We start from the raw sequence: 14,161 nt of genomic DNA, 5'->3' as shown, positions 1-14,161 counted from the left end.
TCAGAAGTGTAAATTTGTTATTTTTGGTACACAGGTGAAACAGCAGAAAATCTTGCACTCTGGACAATTGATGAGGAAGTATAGCCCAGCATGGGCTTCCTCTCCCCAGTACTGTCCTTGAGGAGCTCACCAGTTGCGAAAAAGAAGTTCAGGCACAAATATTCTGTATGCATATGATGGGAGGCACATTGTGTTTTGTATTGCACTTGACTGGCAGCTGTACTTTAAGGATCCAACCTTCCAGTGGTTTGAAGAGTGGAAATGTTCCAGTTAACTTCAGTAATGCAAACTGAGTCTTTCAAACTGAGAGGAAAGCCATTGCCTAAGTTTTATTCCTGCACAGGAATATTATTGCCTGTCATGGTTTCATCAGTGTCTCTGTAGAGGAAGGAATCACTGATTAAGAAATTAGTGTTTTACACCTCTATAGAGTGTAATAATTACAGCTGTAATAAGTCAAAGGAAAAAAAAAAAAAAGAAAAACAAAAGAAAAAACACCCTGCACAAGCAGCATGAGTTAAAGAGAAAAATATTATTAGATTTTTACAATGTCCTGAGCAATTCAAATAATCCTTATCTTCTACATAGTTCCATGGGGTAGGGGCAGTCAAAGGATACTGTATAAATATTGTTCAGAGTGTGAGCTGATTTATGCTCAAGTTGTTCAAATCCCACCTGGCTGCTGGCTGCTTTTTCTTTTAGACTATTTCCTATTTTGCTTCCTTTCATTCCAGAAGAGAAAATAGGAGGGAAATGGAAAGTATCCTATTTTTTACAGGATCAGGGACATAGCAGCCAGCACTGGTACTTAGGGATGGCTTTTCCTTATTTGAGTCTACAGTAACTCTGGTGAGAAGGTACACGTTTTCAACATCAGTTGTATTGTAGCTCCCCCACCTAATTTACCACAAACAAAGTCTACAAATTCAAGTTATGTAAGTAGGGTTGGCTTCTGTGAAATGTCATCTCTTCATTTGGTGATATAAAAAATCCAATTAGAAAGTCAATTGGAAACTTAGTCCCATGACATGTAGATGACATGAATTAAAAGAGGATAGGGAGTAAGAAGAGAGAAACAATAATGTACCAAATCTAATATGAAAACTTTTACTTTTGGCAACTACAAACTGACATAAAACAGAAAATGTTACACTGCACTTTTTCCATACATTAAGATTATCTACTGAAAGAGAGTCCATTTTTAACTTTAGAGCTAGGCATGTCACATCTTAGTATCATAGATGAATCTGATAGAGCTTTAGACCTATGAAAGCTAGAGACATCTTAGCTAGTTGAAAATACAGCAAACGAAGAAAGCCATGTTATCTTCATGGATGATTCATCCTACCTCTTAGATATTTATTGCAGAATGTGTAAATTGTCATCAAGAATTGCCGTTCTCTCTTCATTGACTAAATGTTGACACAGCATCAACCTCAGATTGGATGCATGACAAACCAGAGATAAAGTATCCTTTGAGTGATATAGTTCTGTATTCACTGAGCTTTAGGTGTTCTTTTGTATAGCAGCTCATCTTCACTGTGATCTATTGGGAAATCAGAAATATAGTCCCAGAGGTTGTTCACAGTTTGTTTCATAAACTTATTCTCATAAAGTCTAAAGTAATAAAAATCTGTAATACAGCTGGATTTTTATTTTTATTTTTTTCTCATTCGTCTCTGGGTCTACAAATTAGGACAGCATCACATGCAGAAGCTGGTCCGGCTACAGGATTTAATTTCTAGATGTTGGTGCTACTCAATGTTCCCACAAGACCAGTCGTGTTACTGGGATTCACAAAGGTTTTACTACTGAAATGAGGTCTGAATGACCAGAAGTAAGTAGAATGTAGCCCACTGTTTTCAAAGATATTTGAAAAAATGCCATTGTATTGAATGTCAGAATGAAACTGTTTTGACGAAAGAACCTGAAATGCTGTTTGGAAGTTGGTTAACTTTGGAAGAGCATATGCTTTCTTGACATTTCAGAATTTAATGCTACACCAAGAAAAATGTTAAGGATATAGACCAACTCAGTCACAGCACATAGGGCTAGAACGGACATTGTAAGGTGATCATCTTTGTCCCTAGGCAGGATCAGTTATAGTGGTGTCACTCCTGACACATGCTTATCTAATATTTTTTTTAAAGTTCTGAAAATTCTGTGAAGTCTACCAGTTTTCCACTGACTGTGTTTACCACCAGAAAATGGTATCTAATGTTTAATCAAAACCCTTGAGGATTTTTTTTTCCCCTAATAGTTGGAGCATGGACAGAGAATCTAATCCTATCTCTATTTCTGCAGTGAGAGGAGTATTCACATTTTCTTCTTTTTATCCTTGCACATCGGAATTTTAGTCAGTTATCAGAATCCCATTTGTTGAAGTACTGCACCACATAGACCAAATGAGATGATGCCTACTCTGCAGATAAAATGTTCTATTATATATTAATATTTTTTGCACGTAGGGAGTTGCTAGTATTGTATTTGAGATTATACTTTTGTAAAGCACAAAAGCAGAAGCATTATGCCATGGTTGTGGCTTGCAAGAAAACGTAATGGATAAAAACCCAGCTATTTTCAGTTCCATCATGAGTGACTGGAACAAGCAGGTAATGGAACAAATGTTGTGTCATAGAATCTTGTGGAAGGCTAGGGCAGGAGCTATGGGAAGGGAAAAGGTTTTAGATAGAAGCTACTTAATTGTCTCATGGGATATTAGTGATTATTTTTTTTTTGTTTAACAAAGAGAACAGAAGCATTATCTAACATTTGTTCCAACGGGAAAAATTTTAAACATCTGGAGATGCCTTTGGACATATTAAAGGAGCAGAAAAGAGCAAAATTAATTAACTTTGGTATGAGTTGTTGGCTTTCTGTAAAGCATAGTGATGAGATCTGGGGCCTGCTTTGTTTGTACCTGCCAGGGTATAATATAAATTATTGCCATTGAAATTGGACAAGGGGGTAGAACTCATTATACTTTTTGTGTAATTCCACACATTTTAATTTTTTTAAATTAGACTAGCTTGGTAGTGACTGTTTTTCTTTTGTCAGTTTTCAGATTCAGACAAGTTTTAACACAGTCATATACATTGGTCTTACGGCAGGTAAAGACTAGAGGACTTTTTTGCTGACTTGTCATTATCATAGTATATAAATACTAATATATCTTATTAAGATGTTATGGTTCATGTTGTATTCCAAGCCCTATGCAAATATATGGCAAATGATGGTTATTAATAATGACAACTAACAGAGCATCCAGCCCAGAGGAGTTCAGGAGCATTCTGCCCTGGTGTCTTGGTTGGCAAGAGCTGGGGATAATTACCCTGGCTCTGACAAATTCATGAAACAAATAACTTTCGGTCTTCACGCACACGATGAGCACCATCTATATAAATATTTTTAGGGCCTTGTCTGGTGGGTGAGGTAATTACTTTCCTGGAAGATGAGAGCAGTTTGGTCCCCAGCAAATGTCAAAGCTTCTAACACATTAACAGAAGCAAGCCCTCTTTGTCTCGTGGTTACTAGACACACTGGGATCACACCAGAGAGAAACAATTTTTATTTCCCCAGCATAACTGACAGTCCTAGTAGTTTGGAGTGGTGTTTGTCCACCAGCAGAAGATGGTACAGACAGCTTGGTGTGTGTGGTTGCTTGCCCAGACACAGAGAAAGAAGGAAGAGAGAATGATGATTTCTTAGACAGTCAGCAACTTCAGCTGCTTAACTGCAGATTTATGTTGGCTAGGCCAATTGATTTGAGCAGGTACTGATATTCATCAAAGCTATTATCAAAAAATAATCAACCAAAAGTAGACACAGCCTGGTAGTGGTTTGCAAGGGAAATGAATTGAATTTCCTGTTCATAAAACTGAACATGAACACTGTACATTCAAAGCTAGCTCCTCAGAAATAGTTGCAAAATAGTATTGTACCAGCAAAGAACAGAAAATTGTCAAGGATACAAAAATTTAACTCTGTAGCCCTTAGAGTTTCTTGAGTTCCGTAACCTCCAAGTAACACAGGGACTCAATGTGTCTCAAGCTTTGACTTTGTTCTCATCTGCTTTCACTGTCCTGCTTCTCATTTCTTCCTGGGGTGGCCAGTTCCTTGCAGGTCTGGTCTCTCCTCTCAGCTGGAGAGGGAAGGAATAAAGGAAGGTCTTCCTCAGTAAGCAAAAATCCCACTATCTCAGTTGCCCATCGTGTGTATGCACAATCATGTGTGTGATTTTCCACTCAATAGTTTGTTCCCAGACCTGTTTCTCACAAGCCTAAAATTACATTCTTAAAGCAGCCACTAATATAGATACTTCGTAAGGATTTCCAATAAGAGAAAGTCTGGTTCTAAACTTTAGAATCTTTTTCCAGTTAATGTACAAACATTAGATGTACAAATGTTCACATTTAATATAATCTAAGCTGTTGTCCTAGGTAAACATCTCAGTGCTCTAAAATGAAAAACATTACAGGTTGTTCCACTTTTTCCTCTACTGGAGAACACCAGTGATGGGGTATATTTGAATCTGTGCCTTGTGGTAGTAGAAATCTGATTTTGTCAAATACAACAATAATGGGTTTAGCTTCATCAATGATCCACAGTGAAATTATTTGTTCAGATCTCTGCCTCATCTGGGTCTTCACAGTAGGCAAAATCCAATTTTGAGCAATAAATTGTTATAGCTTCATCAGTGTCAATGGGAGAACACTAATGTAAACCATTATTAAAATGACTGTAATTGTGTTTTGAAAAGATAAGATAGGGTAGCACTGGATACTGAGACCTCTTATAAATACCAACAGCATGGGGAAAAGAGAGTGCTCAATCTACAAACTTTTTATTAGCTTGTCCAAAATGGTTTTTAAACAGTTCTGCTTTATTCCAGCTTGAGTTATTGGACTTTATATAAATAAAGGCCACAGGATGAAATAAAAGGGCCTGTTTGAGCTTTAAATTCCATGAATTTATGGATATGCTGAGGGAATGGGGTTAGCTCTGCATATGCATATCCATAGGAACACAGGTGCAGCCTGTGGAGCCTTGCTGCATCCAAACACACACAGACGTTTCTTCTCATCAGTCTTTGCATGTGAAATTTATGTCCTCAGATTGCTAATATAATGTAGTTCCACTAAATGTACATTTCAAGTAACTGGTATTTGTGCCATCAACAGGTAAGAAGTCATTCATAGTGTGAAAAGCATTCATTGCTAACATGTCAGAAGACAGCATCTATGTCATGTGATTTAGTTGTCAACCGCTATTTTAAAGAAATAGTTTTGTATATGTAGTATATGAAAATACTAAAGGTCTTCCCTCGTATTACTCAGTGATTTTTTACTAAGTACCAAATATCTTTCCAATTGAATTTAAATAATTTTCTTTCACTTAGAAGTTTTGGTTAAGGCATTCATATGAGAAAAAAATGAAAGAAATGGCCAAATTAAAAATGAAATACAAAATTTGCTTATACTGTTAGTTCCATTACAAGTCTAAAACACTGAGTTTCTTACTAAAACGAAGTCTTTGCATCTTAGACAGTTGTTTTATTTTTACAGCATATTAGTGCTAGAGAACAAATATTAGATATTTATTTTAACACTCTAAAAATACACATATATCTAAACAAAAGCATTTTTGGAAAAAAACAACTGACAATAGTTGCATGCAATAGAAGCCCTTCATGGTAATGGTCTCAACATGAAGGGTTAAAGTTGTCATATGGGGCCATACTCAAACCTCAACTGCTCTATTGTTGCATTTTTTTTTTCAGATAATTTATGGTGTCAACTAAATTGCAGAAAACCTTTCATTGCAGTGTGCCAATTACTACTGTCCATGATAAAACTGCTCACAAGCAGATTAATCTGTAAAATATCCCTATGAAAAATGTGAATTGGTATCCCATACCTGCATTAATTTTACAATATTTCTGTCTTTGATTACAAAGATATTTCATTCTCACTGATTCTAACCCACTAAGACTATAGAACATCAACAGCATAGCTATAAACTGAAATGTTAGACTATTTTTTCCCTAAATCATTAGGTTTTAGGAAAACTAGAGGCATGCATGTTTTTATTTCCTGGAAGCTGAAGCACCCAGGTGTTTAATTTTCATGACATTTAGCATTTAATAACCTTGCTGTCATTGTTATTAATTCTCCAAGTGCTTTTTCTGTTTTTGTTTTGAAAATGAATATGTGAAAAAATGCTTTGGTACTTTATTTTCTCTCCTGCTTTTTTTTGGGAAGCTTCCAAAATCATTAGCTAAATGATCAATCAGTTAAAAAAGTGGATTCAGGGATGGATTCAAATGTCCTTAAAGTCTGTAGAATTCTATTAGCTTCTATCACTTGTGCTCAAAGATAATAAATAAGTTGGCAAGACATTAATTGGAAAACACTATTGAAAATTAACTAAAAAGGAAGATCTGCCTGATTTGAACTGTTAGGGTCTTAAAATGTTCTAAGAAAAGCAGATATATTAATTAGTTTTTATCTTCCACTTCTGTATTATTATTTTTTTTACATTTGTCGTGAATTTTAAAAGAACAGTTAATGTTACTTGAATCACTGCTCCAATTTCCTTGTTTTATTTTACTAATCTGATTTATCAGAGAACATATTGTCATTCCAATTGAAATCTCCATGGTGGGTATACAAGTATAGTAGACCTATATGTATATATTCACATCTATAAATATATATATGTCAGCAGAACACTTTCATGGCTTCCAGGCTCTAAAAAATTTGCCAAGTAATAGTGATTTATTCAGTTTTTCACAAGCCAGACTTACAACCACTCACATCAAGATCAAGGACAGAACAAAGAGACTCGGTTGTTTTGCAAAAGGGTGACCGCATCACTTTGACAGGAAGATACAATGTTTAGAGAAGCACACCGAAGGTTCTCATCAAACTGTCTTCATGTTGCCTTCTCTTTTTTAAAATTCTAAAGCTAACCTCTAATTTTAAAGCCTGGTACTCAAGACTCTTTCTTTGCTTTGCTCTTCTGAAAGAAAAATAAAGCACAGAAGGTGGGTTGCACAATAAATGTGCATTTATATCTTTTTCATTCAGCTGGAAAGTATGTTGGATTGTTTATGTCCGCACCTTTATTTTCCCATTTGTTTGATAGATCCCAAACCAAGGAGATCTTAATTTTGTAATGTCCCTTTGCAGAATAAAAGAAGCATCTGACTAAGTGTTTCTGATTAGCCTTTACCATCATTACAGTTTTTCAGTTTGATGATTTGGTTTCAAAGAATGTTTGCTTTTGCTACTAGCTGGAGCTTAGCATGGGAAAATACATGTATTTCTGAGCAAAATTTAGCAGAAAAAATGAGAAAACTTTAGAATTATAAAAGCAAATATATTAAACTTATCAAGAAGAAGCTGCTTATTACCTCTGCTACTAACCATGTTCAGTGATACGCTTGTTCAGACACCAGACAGTATTACCTAATACACTTTCCCCTAGATGACTGAGACACATTCCAAAGGTTTAGGTTGTGGGCATGCTTATTACCATTAGATATTCTGTGAGAAAGTTAAGAGAAGTTTTCAGGTAGAAACAAATCTGGAAAGAAGCTTCCCTATGGGCAGAGTATCCTTTCATCTATAGAAAATGAAATCACTTAACAGAAGAACAAAGCAAAAAGGAACAGTCACTTGAGTAAGGATATATTTTTTTCCCTTTGAGAATAAGCAACTCATGTGAAGAAACAGGCCTAAAATTGTAAACAGATATAGTGAGCATTGGGAAAACTGATTTTCCTTTTCCTCTGTACATGACAAAACTGATATTGGGAAAGTGCTTTTTTTTTTTTTTCAATAATTTTCCAAAAGGAAGCATCATGGAGTAAATTAAGTGGCTGGGATTTTGGATGAGGAAAAATAAAATTGTGTTCTAAAAATGCTACTCATTTCTATCATAATAATAGACAAGACCGAAAACAGAAGAAAACTCTTAAGAAGTTACAGCAACAACTAACACAGTTCTTGAGATGCGAGTACTGCAGAACAGATTGTTATGCAGAGAATTAATCACAAGCAACAATTATACACAGAAATTAATACAAGAGGAAAAAAACCACAAAATATCATGTTATTTCATTGTTTAATTGAAAGGCTAAGAATTCTGCATTGAGAGATACACTCTGTGTAAGGAAGCTTTGCCCACAGAACTTCACTCAGGATAAATGGATGGTATTAAAGCTAGATACCTAGTGACCTTTTCAGGTGTATAAATAATACATGGTTCGTATTTCCACTTGTCTTTGTGTTTCTTCCTTCTGGAGAACTAAAGGGTGGCAGAAATATCACTTTCTCAAAGCTGAATCTTTAGCTGATCTTCTTTAATGCATAGTTCCTGCCTAGAAGCCCTCATAAGCATTTGATATTTACTCTTGTTTTGTCAGTTACCAGCCCCTCACACGTTCACTTTGTCTTTCTCCCGCTACTATTCATGCTATCCTTTTACTTTTGTTCTTGGATTCCAAGATCTTGAATCCTTGGAAAGAAGTACTTCTGATGGCATGTAACCATGGGCAACTGGAAGTTAAATGTCTTAAGTCTGAAGCAGCTTAAACAACCAGTATTCTTCCCATGGGAGTAAATCTTTCACTCATTTCTCACTATACTGTGTGGATTATAGAGGAGGATTCTGAAGTGGAAGCAAAGCATTAAGTAAGATAGGAAAGGGAAGAACCTTTCAGCTGCTCTCCTGGGTGCTTTTGTCCTGGCAGATAAAGACAGCACTCTGCAACTGTGTTTACTTCACTTCTAGTATTATGTTGGATTAAAGTAAAGTATTGTAGGGTATTTCTGCAGGGAATTTGGCATCTGCACTAGACTATAGTAAGTAGCAAATGGCTGTTTATAAAAACCCTAGCAGTGTAGTTCTGGAGTTGGTGATCCATGAGATAAATTTTGTGGCAATGGACAAGTTATATATGTTCTGTCTTGTGTTCTAAGTGGAGACCCTTCATGTGAGAGAAACATATTTTTTTTTGCCATTTAGTAAAAAGTGTATAGGATCTGTGTAACAACCAGTTGTGTTGGGTTTGCCTTGGCTCACAGCCAAACTCCCCATCCAGCCACTCACTTGTAACCTCAGGGGGACAAAATAAAAACTGGCAGGTTGACTAATTACTGTTGTAGACAAAGCAGACTCAGGGAAAATTAATATAAAATTGTAATTGCTGATTTTGATATTGGGAAACAGAAAAAACAAATATGAAAACAACACCTTTCTTCCCTGTTCTCCCAACCTCAATTTCACTCTTTCACTCCAGACTCAGGCAATTATGGCTGGTACATGGTGGTTCCTCTTCAGTGCAAAAACACTCATGTGGAATAACTGCAATGCCTATTGATACATGTTTCCAGTCTAATTGCAAGAAATGTGTTTTTATATTCAGAAGATTTGTATAACTTTGCAGGGATAGAAATTTTATATATATATATATATAAACCCTTGTTCTCTTTTGGATGGATCCATCTTAAAACATATCACAGCAACTGGAACAACATTTTTTTTTTCCCAAAATGAATAATAATCAGCACATGACTTTGCAATATTTCAGACTAATTTGAGTAAAACCATACAATTCAAGTAATATTTTTAGTTTCCAGCTGAATTTAAAATGAAAAATGCTTGCCACTTTGAGAGTGGACCTGTTTCTCCTGTTCTTTGAGACAGTGACTGAGATTAGGAAACAACAATATATTACTGATTTTATATAATTTATTCAGTGATAGTATTGTTTGTATTTCCAAAGATTTCGTATATCTAATTGAAACATTGTGGAAATGAAATCTGGAACATATTCTTGTCATCTCCCAACTCAAATTGCAAGAAAGGACTCAGGCTAACTATAATGAAAAAAGATTATTTTGCCAAAAGAAGCTGAAAAAAAAAATAATGACCTATATTATATTAAAATTCTATCCTGATCATTTGAACTCGATAAAATACTGAATTAAATTAACTGATTTTCAGAAAGTTATAATCTCATTTTAAAACTGTTTTCATGGTAAAATCCTAGGGCAATAACATCCATAGTAATGTATAAAATATCCAAGATTGTGAAGGGAAAAAAAGTCACTGGAAATATAAAGAGGCCCAATGTGCAAAGTAGATTGCAATTTTTATAGTGAAGTGTTCTGTTGCCAGCTCTATCTCCAGAGCAGATTTCACAGTCACTATGAATGCTTTTATCTGCAGTGTGCTCCTATGTGGGAAGAGTTGCTTCTAGGGCAGGACCTGTTCCTATGTCTTCCCAGGAACCACCATATAGACTGCTTGTTGCAATGACTGTTGTTGCAGCACAGGACCTGTGCAATATGAGAGCACATTAAGACCAAGAACCCAGTTATCATAAAGCCATGAGCAGCAATCAGAGCTTACCAACCTGACCCAGCAGTGTAACAGCTAAGCTTTCTGAATTGCACTATTCTGCCAAAGACTCAGTTGTCCAAAACTCCTGTGAGTCAATTATTTGATTGAGGTAAGAATGGATCACCAGGGAGAGGGGTGGGGGAAGGGACCGATGTTTTCTTGAACTATGTTAAAAATAAAAAAACAGTATACAGCTACTGGTGTGATCAAACTCTAGGAGTAGCTAGGTTGTACAGAGCGTCATGTGGCTTCATCCTGTAACTATATAACTAAGATCACTGCTGTACTTTTCACAGACTAAACAAACATACAGCAGCTTGCAAAAATGCATAATTACTGACATTGCCAGACATTCAGGCAACTGAGATGTTGGTTTTCAGTCATGTGCCTTCACATGGATCAAATACCATCCTATCTTCTTCTTAAGGCAACAAACCCATTATTTCTACAGAAATGGATGAAAAAAGGTTGAGGATTGGTTTATCTACTTCCAGTTCTCATCTATAAATTGCCAACTGCAAGGTGTTCTGAGGAGGTAATTTAATTTCATCTAGTAAAAACAGCTCCCCGGATTATTTCATATGCTCCTGATTGCTGTTGTTGGGGTTTTTTTGTTTGTTTGTTCTTTGTTTGTTGGTTTGGTTTTTTTGCCTGCTTGTTTGGTTTTTGCTTGGTTGTTTTTTTTGTGTTGTTGTTGTTTTTTGTGGTTTATTGTTGTTGTTTGTTTGTTTTGTTTTGTGTGATTTTTTGTGGTTTTTTTGGTGTTTTGTTTTGGTTTTGGTTTTTGTCTTTGTTTTGTTCAGTGATTTGACATTGCATCCAATTGGCATGTTTACCTATTGGAAATTTATGTTGCTTTAGTTTAATGAGTGGTATCTCGCATTATAGCTTTTCAGCTGACATGCTAATAGCAAATTGTTGCCTAATACATTCTTCATTTACATGGTCTTTGTTGCAAGTCAATCTGATTTATCTAGAGAAGAAAAGTAGGAGTACTAAAATTATTTAATTTGTTTCTTGGGACCTCCATGTTGGTAAAACATTGGATTTCCTCACCTTTGCTGTGTTGTTTCACTTTCTCTGGGTTTTACAGAGAGAAGAGTTGGTATTTCACCAACAGGCAGGGCAATCAGGCCATACTTTTACTGCTTCAAGTTAAATAGAAATATTAATCATTAACATGACTTGCAGAGTCAATTCACTAATAGTATATTGAGCTGCTCTGTATGTGTGAGCTTCAGGCTACACAGGTCAATGAGACATAAAAATAGCACCAGTCACAGAGCACATTTTCATGACTTACTGAGATTTTTTCCTGTCAGCAACTTGATTTAACATCAAGAAGAAATGATTTAGGACTGTAGGTAGTCTTGCAATCTTGCTGATATAAGAGCTACATTCAACCTTTCACTCTCTAGATAAGATTAAATGGAAAACAGACCCACTTCAATGCTAAGCAGGCAGGTAAAGAAAAACAAGAAGAGCAAAAGAGGCAGAAAAATACACACATGCACTCACACACACAATCAGGTCAATGTTTTGTTAGCTTTGCAGCCTTTCTATGAGAAATGGGGCACTTTTACGTTTCTACCTTTGTCCAACACAGTTCACTACTGCTTGATTTGCCTCTGTCCCATGGAAACTTTCCAGGTTCATGTGTCCAAGTGGATCACATTCTTGCAATGACAAGTACCACTGTAACTACTGTGGATGTCAACAGAAAAGATAAAGTGCAAAATGTGAGCAACAACAGAACTCTGTCTCTCTACTGCCCTGGTTTTCTTGTCTTTCTCTTGGAAGTCTTTGTGTGACTTGTTTCTTCCTTGTCTGAAGGGGGATTAGTGGGAAATTGCAGTCCAAATCCATTAGGTCCATTTAGGAAGACACATTGAAAGTAGCGGACAGGAGCTAGGAAAACAAGGAAGAGATGATTAATAATTGAGCCCATGAGTCAATTCCATGTTCTTTCAGTAAACACTGGTATAAATTCACTCACATAAAGTGAATTATAACAGCCCAATCTCTAGTGTGATCACAAGCCAGGTTCCAAATACCAACAAGATTTCAACTAAAAGGCTCAAGTACATCTTTGTAGTACAAGATGAGACATTATTGACAATTTCACATTTAAATCCATTATTCCTCTCAGTGTTATAATCTTATTTCTCCCCGAATATTTGTGGTTTGGGAAGGCTGAACAGAAGCCCCTAAAATTCACACACAGAATCTTAAAATGTGTTGGGTTTGAAGGGATCTTTTAAAGGTCATCTAGTCCAACCCCCCTGCAGTGGGCAGGGACCTCTTTAACTAGATCAAGTTGCTCAGAGCCCCATCAAGACTAACCTTGAATGTCTCCAGGGATAGGGCCTCCAAAACTTCCCTGGGCAACCTGTTCCAATGTCTCACCCCCTCACAGTCAAGAATTTCTTCCTTAACCTAAATCTCCCCTCTTTCAGTTTTAATCCATCACCTCTTGTCCTTTTACTACAGGCCCTTGTAAAAAGCCCCTCCCCAGCTTTCTTGTAGCCCCTTCAGGTACTGGAAGGCCCCTATAAGGTCTCCCTGGAGCCTTCTCTTCTCCAGGCTGAACAGCCCCAACTCTCTCAGCCTGTCTTCACAGGAGAGGTGCACCTTCCTTCTGATAATTTTTTTCTGATTTTGTATTTCACAGACACTTTCAGATACATTGAGGAATTCTGAAAGGACTCACATCTATCATTGATAATGACATATTTTATTAGGCTTCAAATGAATAGCTTTGATTTTGAATAAAGGAATAATAAATTACAGTAACTCTTCCTAGTCTTTCACAATCAGGAAGGTTTTCTCCCTTTTGATTTTGAGCACTAGCCTGTGTAGTCAAACTTCTTTTAATTATGTTTTAAAGCTTTTATATTAAACTTCTTTGAAATTATTTGGAAAATCTACAAATACTTCTGAAAAAAAGTTTTATTTTTTTAACTGGAATGTCATTAGAATTAATCTGAAATGTTTCATTTTGAAATGACAAATCTTCATTTTCTTCAGATGTTTTGGGGAGTCAGACAAACTAAAGCACCATACTTCATGCATTTATACTAAAATCAGGGCAATGTTTATACATGAGTAAATTAAGCAGATTAATTTTATTACATTGTTTACTATGTGAGATCTAGTATTTACTGTTGTCAGAGTACAAGGTCTAGTTAGCAAGGTGTTATGCTTCCATATGTAGGGGCAGAAAGGGTGTTTTCAGGTTTTGGAAGACAGTAAAAGTGTTAAAAAAGGGATTTTTTCCATACACTTTTTGTAATTGTTTCTTATTAATTTTTTCAGTACAAAACTACTCATTTATAAAAGAAAATTTCATCAGCATGCGTTGGTGGAATGGATCTTTTATATTTTACTTAATCAAACAACCGAAGCTTTGAAGAAGGCGTATTGCAGATGTCTGTTGTTTTTTTCTTTCCAATATTTTCTGGTGAGTATCTCATATATTGTCTTACTTCTTTATGATTGATGAGATCCAGTCTTTTTGCAAACTGAATGCTCTGTCTTTAGCACAGTCTAACTTGTTAGGCAAAACGAAGTTGGCTGTCCATGTAGTAAGTCTATGCAAGAGAAAATTGTTTCGGAATGACAGTTTTTGGTATGTGCTTTTTCACTATTTCCCTTGCATGTTACCCTGCTTAGGTTGCTTTATCTAGCAAAACTCAGCTGTAAAACATGCACATCAGTACTTCATTCAAAAAATACCAACATCTTTGGAACT

The 14,161-nt window shown here is 35.9% G+C and overlaps 1 protein-coding gene across 17 annotated transcripts in view; it reads right to left on the bottom strand.

The window, feature by feature from the left end:
* Positions 1 to 512: 512 nt before the first annotated feature.
* TRDN (triadin) overlaps positions 513 to 14,161 on the bottom strand; it is a 239,479-nt gene continuing 225,830 nt past the window's right edge. For 16 of the 17 annotated variants that reach the window (XM_051616090.1, XM_051616086.1, XM_051616087.1 and 13 more), the window contains one exon: positions 1,649 to 12,318. In XM_051616090.1, coding sequence (XP_051472050.1) covers positions 12,176 to 12,318 — 143 coding nt within the window. In that variant the 3' untranslated portion in view covers positions 1,649 to 12,175. Of the gene's footprint in view, positions 1,547 to 1,648; positions 12,319 to 14,161 lie in introns of those variants that run through there. The other variant, XM_051616102.1, reaches the window with a different exon arrangement.

The sequence above is a fragment of the Apus apus genome, chromosome 3, assembly GCF_020740795.1.
Source record: "Apus apus isolate bApuApu2 chromosome 3, bApuApu2.pri.cur, whole genome shotgun sequence".
NCBI classification, from domain to species: domain Eukaryota; kingdom Metazoa; phylum Chordata; class Aves; order Apodiformes; family Apodidae; genus Apus; species Apus apus.
The sequence above is the reverse complement of the archived record's forward strand: the minus strand, read 5'-3'. Positions and strand labels throughout refer to the sequence as shown.